This window comes from Hibiscus syriacus, unplaced genomic scaffold (genome assembly GCF_006381635.1).
Source record: "Hibiscus syriacus cultivar Baekdansim isolate YM2019G1 unplaced genomic scaffold, ASM638163v2 tig00111392_pilon, whole genome shotgun sequence".
NCBI lineage: Eukaryota > Viridiplantae > Streptophyta > Magnoliopsida > Malvales > Malvaceae > Hibiscus > Hibiscus syriacus.
Window position 1 is genome coordinate 1,382,259 of NW_024063078.1, and position 16,816 is coordinate 1,399,074.

The following is a 16,816-nucleotide window of genomic DNA, read 5'->3' on the forward strand; positions in this document are numbered from 1 at the left end:
GATTCTTTCTCCCAATTTTAAACAAAAACAACATACAAACCAACGTTGACTTTTTGATTTAAATGCGTTTTGATTTTAAAGAAATTCTAATTGTCAATCCCGTTTCTCCAGCAAATTGAGAAAATAACCTAAATGTATTTTAGGTACTTTTCAATCATCACAATCAGAATTGAGCACTTCAGCCTTTGGCTTATAAAGAAATTAGCCAAGTATGACAATCATATTTAACATTTTAAAAATAAAAATAAAAATAAAGAAAACCTTGAAAAAGAAAAGAAAACTTTTATAAATCTCAAAGCAAAGAAGAGTGAAATCTGAATGTGTGTTTCAAGCTTAACCTGATGATTATTTATAGCATTTTAAATCCCTAAAAATAATGAAAAGATAATTCCTACAACAAGAGATAATTACTAAAGATAATTCTTGAAAATATTAAAACTAAAATCTTAAAAACAAGAGATAATTTCAAATTCGAAAGTCAGATGTGTCATGCCAGACTCATACCCACTAATTTAGCCTTAATTCCAAAAATAAAAAAAAAACTACAAAATTACGTTATTCTAGTGCAATTTCCATAATCTAATGTCCTGCACAAAAAATGAATCAAAACGAACAAATCAGCCACAAAAACCAACAACTAAGGAGCAAATTAAAAACAAAATAATAACCAAATAAACCACCTATCAGCGATGACCAGAGATGCAAAGCAAAGACTAAGAATAAAAAGAGTGGCGCTAGGGTTAGATGGCAATAGTAAGCAGTAGAAACGTAAATAGAATTATTACTATAAAAGGAAGTTGAGTTATTCAAGTACAATATATTTCTAACAAGCTGAAAAGCTCATGTCATGCATAACCTCCCAGTTGAGATCTTCCAAAACTGAAACTGTCATGAACAAAGCTCCTTGAGGATAATTGCAGTAAGGAAACTACATGGTGGTTCCTGCAGACAAAAAAAAATTATATAAAATTCATTCCATTCACAGCATTCAGAAGACCGTCGAAGGAAAAATACATCCGACACACTTTAGTATATATTAATTCCGATATAAAACCAATTTACATTAATTATAGAGTTCAAATTGCTTAAAGACAAATCCAGCAAAATTCTCATGGTACGAGTGTTGGATGCATGGTTAATGCCAATGTTGTCAAAGGCCGCAAGACACACTCTAGGTTCTTAAACCCTTATGTTGCCTCAGGCACAAGGCGCAAAAAAGTGCTTGCCTGAGTGGAAAAAAAAGTCTTGGGCGCTTTTGTTGAATAATGCTAAGGTGCAGGCGTGCCTAGGTGAACGCCTTGACAACACTGGTTAATGCTAAGGTGCAGGCACGCCTAGGTGCACACCTTGACAACACAGATTACAGCCACGCCCAGGTGCATGCCTTGACAACACTGGTTAATGCTAAGAATACGAATACTAAACTGCGTTCGGTGACTGCTTGCATAACAATGAAACATAAACAAGAGATGTACAGTTACAGTTTCCGGACTGTTGACTGGCCTGTCCTCCTGGTTCCGTCAGGCTTAATTCCATATCTTGAGTTGTGGTCCAATCAGGTTCATATGCTTCAAGAAAACCTTTCTTAGCCTTATTAGGTAGGTCGTGGGGATGAACAAACGGCACTCCATGTGGCCATCCAATCTCCATTCTAATATTGGCACAAGGACTATTTAACACATGAATGTGATTCTCACATTCTTTTAGGCTACAAAACCGTAGTTTGATGCCCTTCTTATCTGCGATTTCCTGAACCCTTGAGCACTTGTTGAGCCTCAAGCCGTAATCTCTTGGAAGGAGGCAGAGGTTTGCATCTTGTATTATTCTTCCTTCTTCTCATCAAGGGCTTCATAGACCCTGTACCAGCATTTCATTGATCCAAGGACCTTCTGTTAACAACTTCTCACTAAGGCTACATGGACAGAAAAAATAACAAAAAAGATAATCCAACATCAAGAAAGCTCGGCAAACCAAACGGAAAAATGTTATGGTTTGGATCAAACTATTGAAACCCCTATCTCCCCCTTGTTGGACTTTTCGGCTACTGACACGTAGTATAAGAAAATGCTGCACATTGTGAAATACTGCTTACCATCTTGGGCCGTGGGGAAATTAAAGCTCGGGAAAGTGTTCTGATTAAAGAGTTGATCCGACGGGTGAGATCTCTGCATGAAGTCATCCACTGGTACTGGAATCTGGAACTGAGCTTCAACCCCATGACCAGCTGCTCTCATCTCCAAGCAACTGAGACTGGTCATGGATTTGCGCATGAGTTTGAAAGCCAAAGAGCATTGTCCATACATGTTATCCGGAATATTATTAATCTCTGTCCTATGCAATGCAGGGTTGACATAACCCGCAGTTGCTTGATAAAGTGCTAGACCAGGATAAACAACAGCTTCTTGTGGACGAAGGTCCCCATCGACAATAAACCACTGGCCATGAAAATCTCTTACATGCAAACCTGCTTTATCCGACTTAATGACAGATATCAAGCTTTTATCAACCTGGTGCTCGTGGTCGGGGAACATGATCAATTGTCCATCATCATGTGTTGTTAAATTGTGGTGTTGTGCCCCATGAAAAGGTCTTGCATGACAGCACACCGATAATACCGAAGAAGATACCTCCCTGCTTCTTAAAGGTACATTATCAAGTATTTCAGTAAACGGCGAGCTGTGTAAATTCAAGTAATAGCTGATCGCATCAAGTATGCCTCGTGCAGCCTTACCAAGCAAGCCAAATATGTCAGGCAAACCACCGGAGGAAACTCCATTCCATCGCCGGACTCTACCAGAGTTAAGCCTGGCCTGTAATCATAAGTTTCTTGCCAGAGTTGGGGATCGGCATAGTAACCAGACGTTTTGCACCACTCACGAGAATCGTTTGTGTGAATCATATCTGCAGGTGGGTAAGCTTCCCTTTGATGGAAGTAAAGGCGAGCAGAATCCAAACCGGATCTCAAAAGAGCTCCATCGCTAGCTGGAAACTGAATGATGGCAGCAGAATATTGAGCAAATGATTGCGATAAAGTCGAGACCGAGAGCTTGTAAGAGTCCGAAGGAAGTCACCCGGAGATGGCAGGTCATCTTCGCCTGCCATTAAATTCTTCCCATGTACAACCTATAAGCTACCTAAATTTCAACAAACAGTACAAACTAGAAGTGGCATCACTCAAAGGCCATTAAGGAACCGTCTAACCAAATCCAGAAGAAACCATATTATTCATCCTATAATAAACCATCATCAAGCATTCCATTTACTAAGAAATAACTCACACAAAATGAACCTGCTTTAAATTTTGAATTTTTTTAACATATATAAAAAACCCAATTCATAGGAACCTGTATAAAACCCAAAAAATCCATATTTATTTTATGAAAATAGAAAGAAAAAAAAGAACTTGCCTTTGATTGAGTGAAGCGCTTTCCTCCTTGTTCTACAGCAAATTGAAAGATGAAATTCTAAAAAGCTGCGACTGTGAACAACAATTGAGGGTAAAAGAAGATGGAATCCTCGCGGAACAGAAACAAAAAACAGCACCATTTTTCTTTTCCTTTTTGTTTATTCATAAAAGGCTTAATAGACAAAATGGCCCCTAAGCTATATTATGATTCCCATATTAGGAACAAAAATTCTTTTTACGAATACTTCAGTTTGAGTAATTATCTTTTTGGAAAAATTATCTCTCCGGGATAGGCTGGATTTTTGACACAGTCAATTTTTTTAAAGTAAAATTTGTACTCGATCCAACTCAAAACGAATGTATCTATATAATATGGGGTAAACTATACTATATATCATCGAGCTTTTATATAACTGAACTTTTAATTTTGTCAATTATAACATTAAATTTTAGTTTTCATTTAAATTATACCATTTAGTCATTAAATCATTAACAGTCGAATCAAAACATCATTTTGATAAGGTGTCTACGTCAACATCTGTCAGCCATCTCAACAACCATCAGCCACATTATCGTGTTGTTAACGATTTAGTAGTATAATTTAAATGAAAATCAAAGTTCAGCAGTATAAACGATACAATATCTAAAATTCGATGGTATATGATGTAGTTTACCCCATAATATATATATAAAAATTCAATCTTGGATGACTTTGAATGTGGTATTAGAAGGAAACTGATGTGGAAGAGATTTCCAGTTTGTAAATGCAAGCAAAGAGGGAAGAAAGAGTTCTTTACTAAATTACTGTTGTAATTTACTGAGGTTAGCTCGACCTAGTAAAGTTACAAAGTTAACACATACATTTTTGCAGCCTTAACTCCATTAAAATTTAGGCTTGCAACCCTCAAGCTCCACAAAGGGATTTCACTTTGGTTCCTCAGTGCTGGTTGAAGCTTCGGAACGCCTCCGCTTGGCTTCATTGTCACCCAAATGCAACAAAAAGCAAAGGTCTTCATCGCAGCCATTCCTTAACGATGCAAGATTTTCAGAGATGGCCTTTTCGGAGAAGTTTTTATGCAAGGGAGATCGCCCGATGAAGCTTGGAATAAACTGGTGCTCTATGCTAGGACCAGCACTGACACCATCTTCCAAATGAAACTCGGTTTTTATAATTGACGGATTCGTTTCCGGGCTGTTGCAGTCTACTTCTAGTGGTATATGCTGAATATGAAAACCCAAAGGCTCGAATTTGTTCTCACTCTTGTCCCTTACAACTCTTTCTGGAGTCGAAGAGTCCCCAACCATAGAGGCAATAGCTGCTGCCGAGACTGCTCTTTGTTCTTGCACTGCTTCTGTAAATAAAAAGAAATGGAAGTAACACATAAACCCAGACTACTCGCTTGGAAACAAAGAGAATGTCCTTGAGCTAACTACACAATCAGCACGAAAATAACAAGGTTTAAAAGTTCAATCATTGCACCGAAGACACATCATTCCGATTGTTCTAAGCATCAAGGCATTTCTTTTAGAATTAATAACGACTCTGAAGATGAAATGTGATACTAAAATGATGAAGTAAAGAAGTGTTTCCGGAGATGACAAACCTTTAAGCCCTTCCTCTGTAATGATGATATCAAGCTCAAGGAGGTTGAGCAATCGCCCAAGATCAACCCCACTGGTCCAATTTTCAGGTGGTTGTCCAACTTTTAGCTTAAGTCGACCCCGGTTTGCAGTTCCACCCCATATAATTCCTATTGGCCTTGGCTTCTCCTCGTTTTCACCTTTCATAATGATGAGGCTTCCACTATCCCCTTCAAGGTCAAAACTTTGCTGATTCTCGCCGACAACAAGAAAATCGGTTAAGAAGCATATGCCTTTCTCATCATTATATTCAAGGGCATAAGCTAATACAGTTCCCGAGGTTAAGCCAGAACTCCTTCCAACCTTCATAACTTGCTTACCAATAAGGCTACCAATTGAAGACTGCAAATCAATAACCCTGACATCACCGATCTCACCAACACCTTTAACGGATGTAGTAACAGTGGACATGTCAAAATCATTAGCAAACGGGATAAATGCTCCATCTGCTCTGACAAATGTTTCTGCAAGTTTACGAAATGGTTAGGGACACAATTGAAAGTCGGTTCAAGAAGTGAAAAATGACGAACGGTTAAAAAACCTGCTAAGGAGATAAACCCAGAAACATTAAAGAACATAAGGAAAGAATAGCAACAAAAACCAGATATCGATGGTGGTGTATCCAACCCAATGTGATAACCACCACCTCCCCTCCCCTAGTTCGAACTTGAGACCTACATGTTGAAGTTTTGGGCTATAATCATTGATGTCTCCTAGGGAACAAGAGCAAATGATGCATCAACTGGCTGATACACCATCCAAGTAAAATTGGGAATTCCTCATTTAACCAACTATTCTGATGAGTGAACAAAAGTAATCCCGATGAGATCCCATTTCAATTGAGCCATAACTACATTTCATATTCCAGATAGTGCAAAGCATTGACTTGATACATAATCAAAAAGATCTTGAGTCAAATAGGACACATAATTTGAAATAAAAGCAAGGTAAAAAAAAATTGAAACAAATGCAAAAGTATAATAACATGAAGGAAGCAAAGCACAAATCATATCTCCCTACAAACCAATAGAAACGCATAACGGTGACCTGATTAAACCTTAACCAAACATTGTCATGAAGATTTTAATGAACCAATGGTATCGGATAGGTTTCTAAATGAAACAGCAAAATGACATATTTCAGAAGCTTCATTAAGATAACTTCAAAATAGTTAAGTAGTTTGTCCATGTTGCAACATAAACTTTCAACACAAAATCTAAAAGCGAATTAGTGCAATCCAAGTTTTTTTTGTTTGAAGGTAGTGCAATTGAAGTTTATCTTAAAATTGTTACCTGGATTTATTCCTGCAAAAATGCCATACCAAAGATCGTCTGTGATGAATGAAGTAGCTCTCTCCACTGCACCAAGATATACACCAGGACCAAGTGTTGGAGGCAAAGGATGAAACATTTTTTGATTTGGGTAATCCAAGTCAACTGCAACATGACGATTTGTGAGAAATCCAACCTGTCGGCTGCCGGTTTGACTTTTCACAATAGCACCTAAAGTCCCATAAGTTTCCTGGTTTGCCACCTGAGGGTAAAAAATGATAATAGTTATGTGGAAATTTATACGAGACATTTACATATTTGTCAGCTAAGACTTTCCTGAAGATGGTTTCTTTAGTCACTAATGACGAACATAAGCATATTGTCCAGATATATAAATCAACATCTGATGAAAAGGACAAAACTAGTTCAAAGTTCAAAATATGTTTTACAGAAGAAGAAAAAACATTTAGACAAATTCAATACTACGATATAAGATAGAAAAAGAGATAAAGAAATAATGAAAGACCCTGATTACCATACAAACCAACCTCGACAAGTATTCAATTAAAACAATTTCAGACAGAGTACACGACTCATTTTACTGTATTTCACTATATAAGGTGATAAACTGATAATCTCCAAGCATCAACATCCAAAAGGTCCATTTCATGCCCATGGAATCGATTTGCGCAATCCGCAAAAATAGCAAAGTGCAGCTTACTAGGTGTTTTAATCGCTGATGACAATACCATGTAGAACTAGACTAGAATATAAAGCTTGCTTTGGATGGTCAGAGTTCTCAAGCATGCTTGTACACCAAAAAGATCTACCAACTATCATCAAATAAAAAACATTACAAGGCAAGTTGAGAATACCTGAGAACCTGAGCCAATATGCGGATCACCCCCACGTAAATCATCCACAATCTCCGTGTACAGCTGCTCTTTGGGAGCTGGCTCAGGCGCACCGAAATATGAGAACTCCACAACATCCACGTCACACCATACTCCTCCTGGCCCCTGATTAAAGGAGTTAATACTTATTTTAACAGTATATAGAACCTGACCCAACTAAAAGGGGTTGAAACAAGATAAAACCAGTGTGTCGTAAGATGGGAAAAGGTTAAAGAATAGGAGCAACGGAGGAAAAGGGGCAGGATAGGAAGTAAAGTTGAATAACCTCTAAGGCGGTAGGTAGACATTGGATGGGACTGAGCCATTGCTTATCAACTTTCCTGGAGACAAAAACAAGGATAGCCGGTATGTCAGTCAGCACACCCTTTTTAATACGAAAACCAATTGCCGTCCCAAGACTGTAGCATCTTAAGATCTTGCTATGAAATGCTCTTATGGTCATTAGTTCCAGTAACGTTGCTGCTTGTTGCCCTTTCGGCAACCGACCAAGAGTCTCCGGCAGAACTCCTTTCTGCAGATTAGCAAAATAGTCTGCCCTCTCTTCAGCAGCATCATTTAACCTGCTGGAGGTTGGCCATGAAAAGTAAGGAGCATTATTATCACTGTGCTGTCCACCCGAGGCAAAAGGCTGAAGCGTCGGTGAACTAAACGAAGGAAGATGAGGATGACAGCAGCAGTTTCTTTCAGAATCCAAAGCCGATTCCTCCGATGGTGTTGAACCAGAGCAACGACCCCTCGTATTAAGTCTGGATCGCTCCATTGTTTAGACTAGCTAAAAGGATATTGCGGTGAAACACCTGGAGACCAATACAAATGAAAATGACTCAAGATACAATTTCATTTCTTTTTTACCTTTTAAGAAGGAAGAAAATACAATTAAGAGTCGTTCATCTTGATCAAAGCATTTACACACTTATTGTTGTTACTAGTAAAGGATATATTATATAATGGATTTAGAACCCATACTGTTTTCATTTTCAGAACATATTTATGCATGTAAAACTCTAAATCATATTCTAAAGAAATCAAATAATTCATCCTACCACAAACCATCAACAAACCCAATTTTAATAATACAAAAGAAAAACACTTAACAAAGAGGAATACCCAGAAACCAGAAAAAACAGAAAAACAAGGAAAAAGTGAAATAAAATCATGAAGCAAACAACTGATTTCTTTTATTTTTTTTTATAAAAGAAAAAAAATAACTTGGCTTTGGTCGAGTGAAGCGCCTTCCTCCTTGTCCTACAGTGAGGCAGTGAACTGAAAGCTGGAAGACTAAAGGCCGTGACTTTGGAGCAACAAGAGAGGGAAAGGAGATGGAGAAATTCCTCGGGACAGCAGAAAACAGCACTACTTTAATTTCTTCTCTCTCTCTCGTCCTCTCTTGTGTAGGATAAAATACATCATAGGTCCCTAAACTATAATCAAATAATTATTTTAATAACAAATATTTAAAAATTACAAAAGAATTATCGGTCATAGTTTAGGAATTTATAAGATAGCATTTATTCAAAAAAAAATTAATTAATTAATAATAAACACATACATATCATATAAAAACATATACTTAAACTCGAAATTTTTAAAAGAATATTTATTTTTATCATGGAGATTGTTTCTTTCTATTTATTCATTAAATGTATTTAATGATAGTGGGCCTTTGCTTAAGTTGGGACTCGGTTAGGTTTGGACTTTGTATATTTGAACCACTTGTGGATTTAATTGAAGTCGATATTAATATACGCTAAGCGTATATTTTAAGTTTTGATCAGTTTAGGTGTGGAAAGATGCCTTGATAGGTCTAATTGTAATCAAGTTATACATAATCGTATCCTTATTATGTATATTTAATAGTATTTAAATAATACATTGTCTTATTAGAAAAATCCCCAAGTAAATCGATTATTTAAATGATATTAATAGTTCAGTCAAGTGATTCACAAGTTAAAAGTAGTGTTCTAAGGTCTTTAGGTATGGAAAGAGTCCTTGTTTTACATTATAATTCAGCATTAACAACTAAATCAAACTGCAAAATTATTATATTATTAACAAAAATAACATAATGTGAATATATTACTGTAAGTTTATTGTTGACCACAACATCATAAATAGGGGTGAACATTTGATCGAATCGAGTTAAAAAATTTTGAGTTAGTCATATTTTATAACTCGAACTTAACTTACAATTTTTCAAGTCGAGTTGAGTTTAAGAAATTCGAGTCAAGTTGTTCGAGTTTTCATACAAATTTAATTATTTATAGTATTATAGTACATATTTATTTCAATTTTTCGACTTTCTCTAATTATATAAGATATATATATTTCTTCATGTTCTTTTCACATCACAATGTTATTTAATATATCACATACAATCTAGATTATAAAATATATATACAATATTATATTTCAAAAAAGATATTTTGAGGATAAAAGATTAATGGTAGTATAAAGGAGTCAAAGAATTGGTGTAAAGAAAGAATTTGTAAACAATTGTAGTCAAAAGATTAAATTGAGTAAAATGCAAAGTTAAAGGATTGAATTAAAAAAGAGAGTATATTTTTAGTAAAAAGAAAATAAGAATTGAAGTTATATATGTATTCTATCGTGGTAGGAGAGCATGTGGTTTAAATTTGATAAAAAAAAAACATACTTAAAATGAAGGATGAATTGAAGATCAAAAAGCATGTAAAATTGAGGGACTAAATTAAAAAAAATAGAAAATTTGTTATCAAAAGTGGAATTGAAAGTACATATATATTCTTTGATGATTTAAGAACATGTGGTTCAAATTTGGTAAAAATTTGACTTAAAATAAAAGAATAATTGAAGGAATAAAAAATTAAGGATCGAATTGTAAATCTGTCAAAATACTCATCCAAATTTCGAGTAATTTCAATTTTTCAAGTTACTTGAAAATTTAAAATTTCAACTCAATTCGAACTCAAAAACCAAATTGATAATTCAAGTTGACTTGAATAACTCGAAATTAGAAAAAAAAATCAATTTTCCAATCAAATTTTACACAGTCCTAATCATAAATTAAAGATGAACTTTTAACATTATACCCTTCCATTTTGACAAAATGGTTCAAGCCTCAAGGGTCAAAGTCAACTACTCGTGCAAAATAAAAAAACATATTCGTAAAACTATTATTAATTTACATGTCATGACAAAATAATTGGACCGCCTTCATTGTAGACAAGGTAATATCATGCGGACAAATGCTTTTATCAATTGAGGTAATTATTCGGTTAGACATAGTTTAATTAAAAAGATAGTCAAATAAGATTTAATTTTCGATATTTATAACAAATTTCTTTTTTTTAATCTTTATATCAGAAAATATGTAAATTATATATAATTCAACTAAACTATTCGGTGGGAGATAAAGAAGCTAAAGGGACACTAATTAAATGTTAAGACAAAGACATAGTTAAGATGCAGTTAAGTATTATCACAAATGAAGTTGCAAGAATATTGTACGGAAGCACGTCGATACGACTCTCTCCAATAGCATCATTCACACGGCGAATACATCCAAGGGAAATGGGCAAAGGTAGTCTACGTCTTACGAGGAGGCGAACTGCTGCTGCTGCTGTTACTGCTTCTTCCTCTCAATGGCCTGCGCGTGAAAATGGCATGCACATTATAAAATGGAAACCGCAGCAAGAGTCCCTCTCGGTAATAAGCAGATAATTTTCGAGAATAAGTCCGATTGTTCAATGAAAATTTTAATTTGAAGTGTCAGTTGTTCAGTAAAATGATTTTAAAAATAAAATAGCATTACCTCCTAGGACTGCGACTCCTTGAAATCTTCCGTCCGACCTGTCATAATTAACAAAAAAGTCAGATCTTCAATAACTGGTAAATAAGTTCCTCCCTCAAAACCAAAATTCATAAACACAGACCTTCCGGGGACTAGGTGATCGGGAATAGGATGATGATCTCCCCCGTCTAGCTGCAGGTCCTCTGCCTCTGTTTTAAAGATGAAATATCGAAGTAAGATCCGAGGTGTGGAAACTCAAGATTACAAACAACAGTGTACAATTGATAGGGGATGGAAAGGCATGAAAGGCACCGGCACAAGCTCAAATTCACCCATTCAATGATGTCGATAAAATTTAATAACCCATTATATTCATTGCTCGTCTTGAAAATATTTGACACACTGCAGGAGATAATCGTACTAAAAAATAAGAGACAGTTGCTAAAAGCAGATGCACTACCTTGGGGGTGAGATTGACCTTGAACGAGAACGCAGAGGTCTACGAATTGGAGAACGGCTCCGTCTACGAATCGGAGAAGGGCTACGTCTACGATTGGTGGGAGACCTTCTTGGAGGGCTACGGGCTCGTCTAGGAGGTGAACTGTAATAAAACATGATAGTACATAACCAATGTTACATGAAATTATAGTTGAACTAATTTGTTTGAGCTAATTCACACTTCATACCAACAATAAGATCAACACCAAAGTGTCGGTTATCCAACAACATGAATATAACATACTGTGACTACCTAACAAACAATTATAAGTTTGTCTTTAAATACATTATTGCATTCTTGATTCCTCTGATTCAGTTACGATCTCATGGATTTATTGCTCCGAGTCAGTTAAGATCATATTGATTTATTCATTTATTTACATTTAGCACTGATTCATCTATATCTTAGGGCAAGTGGGCAACAATATTCAAGCATTATGAAAATAGCTAAATGTATCATTACCGGCGCCTTGGAGGTGGAGAACGCCTTCGGATTGGACTACCACGCATCCTACGCGGAGAGGTCCTGTGAATAATTTAAATGGGTTAAATTCTTTCAAAAAACAATTCATTTCAACAACTTATTATCTATTAGAAGTACCAAACCTTGCTGGAGATCGAGGTCGCCTTGGAGGGGACAATGGAGAACGACCTCTGGCAGGAGAGGCTGGCCGGCGCCTAGGAGGTGTATCACCACGACGACGAACAGGAGAATCCAGCCGCCGCCGTGGAGACTCTGGTGGTCTTCTAGGAGATCCACCTCTTCGACCCACAGGAGATCTCCTTCGTGGTGACAGTGGAGGTTTGCGTTGAGGAGAAGCTGATATCCATCAGTTAACAAGTTGAATAACATGAAAAAACCACATATACAAATAAAAACACAAATTTTACTAAGTTAAACATACGTTCTTGTGGTCGTTTTGCCCCACCCCTCTCAGTATCAGCATTGACATTATCAGATTTGGGGGCATCTCTTTTAGTAGCAGTAGCAATTGGCTTTGGCGGTGAAGAAATTTTTGGTCGTGGAGGAAGAGTAAACTTCGCTCTTACTACATTGCCATCAATCTGAGCCTGCAATAAAGCAACAAATTACATCATCTCGCAACATAGTAACTCCAGATGCTCCTAATAGTATTACTTTTGCATCTTAGCAAAAACTTACACCATCCATGTAGAGTAACGCTTTTTCAGCATCTGCTCTCGTCTTGAATTCAACATAGCCATACCCTCTTGGAAGATTAAGCTGTTAGCATTAAAAAGTGTCTTAATAACAATAATAATAACAACAACAATTATAAATAACAAGATATGACTGGTATGAACTTACAGCACGGTCCATTGCAAGCTCCACATTTACAACTTCACCAAAATTACCTACAAAGTGGAAGATGTAGAAAATTATGATGAGAAATGAGCTGGAGAAACATCAAATGTTTAAAATAAATAAGAAAACAAATACTCATCCAAACAAAAGTAGTAAAGATTCTCAGTCAAACATTTGGTTAAAAGGTAAGGCACATACCGAATATTTCTCTTAGATGGCCTTCATTAACATTTCTGCTCAGTGAGTCAACATAAAGAACCAGTGATTCACGGATAGGAGAAGTCTTCCTGAAATCAATGTCAAAGGAAATCAGTACCAGAGCATAAACTTCAATCTTTCTCAAGCAACGTGCTGTTATATTTTCTTAATCTGGAAAAATAATCATACATTCATACTGTTAAATCCACCCATATTAGCTTACTGTATGTTTATATATATTGCATGTAATACAAGCTACCAAGTCAAAGTTTCTCTAGAAAATTTGCTCAGGATTGAAGAGACCAGGAAGTAATGAAAAATTCCCCATATCAAAATTGTATGGGGGGAACCATCCTTTGTTTAATAAGAAACTACCAACGTAGATAAAATTTATCCAGTGAGATGAACAATCAAACTAAAATCTGCTTCATAGAATATTTATCGGTTTCTCTATTACCAGAAACCCAACTAGCTTCAAACAAATTAAAAATAAGTTTCTTCTCAAATAATTCTATCATATCCTAAATAATGTATTACCTTTAAAAATCCATTCCTTAGTTGTTAATAGTATTGAACATATGCAATATATATAGAAAAACTTATGGCCTCTACAAAGATTTAAACTGCCAATACTGATAAATCTGAACCTAACATAGCTCATATGCAATACATATACGCCAGCATAAGGCCTCTGCAGAAATTTAAAATGAAAATACTGGTAAATCTGAACTTAATATGGCTTTACCTTGGAGCAGGAGATGTCTTCTTAGATTGTGGAGGAGGTGAACGATCTCGCTTAGATGTGTCAGCCTGACTGTGTAAAGGAAAGAAAAGAAACTCAGACACACAAATTAAACTTTGAAAAAGATAACTGTATGCAAAAGGGAAAATGAGGACTGTTAACAGTATCAAAACTTGAGACACAAATGTAGCAACGTCAATAAAGATGGCATTCTCAATTGCAGAAGACAGTTGAACTGAATCCCAAAATCGATGCTTTTCAAAATGACTGCACTGCCAACTCTGAACTCATAAGTCATAACTTTAATCAAATCTTTTACACCATAAAGATATACAAGATTTCAACTCAATCAGAGAACGGAAAAGTCAGAATTTACAATTCAAACTCTTCCAAGCAAACATAACTCATTAAAGTTAAATTACCACATAGATGAGTAGAAGGAACTAGAACCCCATGAGCCAAGTTTGCAAGTTACTATTATTAGGTAACCATTCATTTTAGCTATGCGCAAAAATGAAGTGTATCGTAGGTAGACTAATCATTCTTTTTCTATTGGGATGAATAAAGTTCGCTAACTTTCAATACCATCTACACAGAAAGCAATTTCGAAAGAATAATTAATCTGACGAGCGAAAATGAACCTTCGACGCTGAGGAGGGCTGCGACTTCGAGAACTAGCGCTACGAGAGGAAGATGAGAAAGATTTGGAGCGCGAGCGGGATGGAGAAGCAGATCTAGAGAGGGACCGAGAGCGAGAACTGGACTTGGAATCTGAGCCGGAGTAAGAGCGAGACCGAGAACGGGAAGAGGAACCAGAGCCGGAGACAGAAGGTGAGCGACGGGCTCTCGTCGGCTTCGCCATTGGTGGAATACAAGAACGTTAGAGATGAGCAACCCTAGATAAACCCTAGGGGGCGTGGTTGAGATTGAATTTTGTTGCACAGAAAGCAATTTATCTGTAAGAGAACAAAAACGTTTAGGGTAAAATGCACCTATCCGCTATACGAGTTTTATCATATTTTTACTTTGATCACTAAATTATTATTTTATTGCAAATTCATCATTACCAAGTATTTACCAAAAGTCAAAGGCTGAAACTTGACAGAAATTTGAGTTAAGACTTAAACATTCCTTGAAATGGAATTTAATTCAATTTTCATTTTATTACCAGGTAATTTACCAAATATTTTCACTATATACCCGAAGTTCTTTTGGTGGTAGAATGTGAAAAGTGCAAAATTCAGAGGTTAAACTATGAATTATCCGAAAATAGTTGAAGTAAATATGTGTGTTGTTATTTCCAGGGAGCTGTATGTATCATTCGGCGGGCTTTTGATGCTACTCAGGGGATAACCCTCTCATGTCACCTACTTTGAACTTCACCAGAGGCTATATCTTCTCAGAGGAGGCTCTGAAACTTTCGGTACGTCGAGCATTTCCGTTTAAATTGTCTGAGTTACATGAGCTTCTACGAGTCTATGGTAGCATAAAAGGTCACACGGTGGGTCGAATTTCCGGCACATTATGATTGAGTATTCGATAATTTACATTCGGCTGTTTAGATTTCTGGAAGTGTCTGGTTTACCTTGCATTTTCGTGCCAAGTTCTTGTTGAATGAGTCCAATACCAAAGAATAATAAAAGGGTCATCATCAAATATTGAATAATCAGATTAAACCTCTGAATCATCATCATTACAACCTTACACGAATATTACTTGATCATGTTTTTCCCTTTAGAAAGCAAGATCAACATTGTTAATAAAAGGAACACACACACACACATACATATATATATTCAAAACACATAGAGGTCAGTCAATTCCTCCAAGGAATCCAGTATGAGATTTGGATCAGAATTCTCAAGCAACCACAAAAGATGATCAAACAAAACTACCTCACATTTAACCACCACCATGTGGTCATCCCTTCCGTGCTTCTCTATCAAAGCATTCAACAACGGATGTTTAAGGTACTTCGAACTAAGCACGTATTGTTTCCTTGTACTCCCGACATAAATCGTTTCGCATTCTTGATGTTCATCGTCACCGCCATCATCGTTCTCAACATTGTTTTTTCCTCCCCCTCTTCTTATATGATCCCAAACACGACGACGGCGACGATCTTCCCGAGCTGATCTCGATCTCAAGCTGTTGTACGAGGACGACCTCCCTAGTTGCATCGACAAGCTCTTGCATTTCCCGAGTATGAGATTGATCTTCTTCATTGAATTTGTCTAGATGGAAGAAAATGATGAAGAGATGTTGGTGGATGAAAGGAGACTTGATTTACACTCTATGAAGGAGCAATGAAAAGAGTACTTAAAAGGTTTAAATACATGGTGGGTGCCAAGTCTTTGTATTTCAGTGCTAGAAAAAAAAATAGTGGGATCAAACTTACCAACCAAACATTTTAATTATTCAATTTAAATTAATCGATCAATGAATCGAATAATTTATAATTTTACAAAAATTAAGACAAGTACAATGATGAGAGGCATATCCCACAGGATGGAAGGGCTTGGTAAAGTGCTTTCGTCGTATATGGCTTAAGTAATGTGCACGTGAATCTCTTTGTCACTCGGCTAAGCTGCTCAATCGTTCTCACATGGCCTCTTTCTTTCTATTTGCTTTTTTCACTAAATAAAAGGGGAAAATTTAGGGTTTTGATCAGACATTAGTCACATTTGTATATATTGATACGAGAATATTGACATATATTTGTATGTGTGTGAATACATGTACGTCACTCATATTTTGTATATATTGATACGAGAATGTTGACATATATTTGTATGTGTGTGAATACATGTACGTCACTCATATTTTGTTACGTCATTCTACATTATAAACTATCACATCAACATTATAAATCGTTATGTCAATACGTGAATCACCATATCAATATTATAACAATCAACGTTACTTTCAGTTAATCAAGGAGTCAAATTAATTGTTACTCAATTTAAAAACAATATTAAATTAAGGTATTCTTCAAAAATTCGAAAACTTATGATTTCATTAAATATTTTTCTATTTTGGGTGCATAAATATAT

General features: G+C 36.0%; 3 protein-coding genes and 1 pseudogene across 7 annotated transcripts; all 4 read right to left on the reverse strand.

Moving 5' to 3' along the window:
* Positions 1-1,077: 1,077 nt before the first annotated feature.
* Positions 1,078-3,067, reverse strand: LOC120160587 (annotated as a pseudogene).
* Positions 3,068-4,178: 1,111 nt separating this feature from the next.
* Positions 4,179-8,581, reverse strand: LOC120160694 (protein NARROW LEAF 1-like). 4 transcript variants are annotated; one of them, XM_039171049.1, is made up of 6 exons: positions 8,448-8,581; positions 7,498-8,031; positions 7,194-7,337; positions 6,340-6,580; positions 5,011-5,511; positions 4,179-4,758 (listed from the first exon to the last, which is right to left on the reverse strand). In XM_039171049.1, exons 2-6 carry the CDS (start codon positions 7,990-7,992, stop codon positions 4,331-4,333), a joined length of 1,809 nt encoding a protein of 602 aa, XP_039026980.1. In that variant the 5' UTR covers positions 7,993-8,031; positions 8,448-8,581; the 3' UTR covers positions 4,179-4,330. The 4 variants fall into 4 exon arrangements, with proteins under 4 accessions (XP_039026980.1, XP_039026982.1, XP_039026981.1 ...); XM_039171051.1 differs by having other exon boundaries at positions 7,498-8,029; positions 8,442-8,581; XM_039171050.1 differs by lacking the exon at positions 8,448-8,581 and adding an exon at positions 8,399-8,409 and having other exon boundaries at positions 7,498-8,029.
* A 2,059-nt stretch (positions 8,582-10,640) lies between these two features.
* On the reverse strand, positions 10,641-14,694 carry LOC120160304 (serine/arginine-rich splicing factor SR45-like). 2 transcript variants are annotated; one of them, XM_039170729.1, is made up of 12 exons: positions 14,405-14,694; positions 13,767-13,835; positions 13,022-13,110; positions 12,827-12,873; positions 12,662-12,742; positions 12,405-12,570; positions 12,106-12,319; positions 11,963-12,025; positions 11,480-11,602; positions 11,144-11,210; positions 11,023-11,060; positions 10,641-10,857 (listed from the first exon to the last, which is right to left on the reverse strand). In XM_039170729.1, the coding sequence occupies exons 1-12, from the start codon at positions 14,623-14,625 to the stop codon at positions 10,797-10,799; spliced, it is 1,239 nt and encodes a 412-aa protein (XP_039026660.1). In that variant the 5' UTR covers positions 14,626-14,694; the 3' UTR covers positions 10,641-10,796. The 2 variants fall into 2 exon arrangements, with proteins under 2 accessions (XP_039026660.1, XP_039026659.1); XM_039170728.1 differs by having other exon boundaries at positions 10,645-10,857; positions 11,462-11,602.
* Positions 14,695-15,517: 823 nt separating this feature from the next.
* On the reverse strand, positions 15,518-16,103 carry LOC120160372 (auxin-responsive protein SAUR78-like). The gene has a single exon (XM_039170794.1). The coding sequence runs from the start codon at positions 15,986-15,988 to the stop codon at positions 15,560-15,562; it is 429 nt and encodes a 142-aa protein (XP_039026725.1). The 5' UTR covers positions 15,989-16,103; the 3' UTR covers positions 15,518-15,559.
* Between the last annotated feature and the right edge of the window lie 713 nt (positions 16,104-16,816).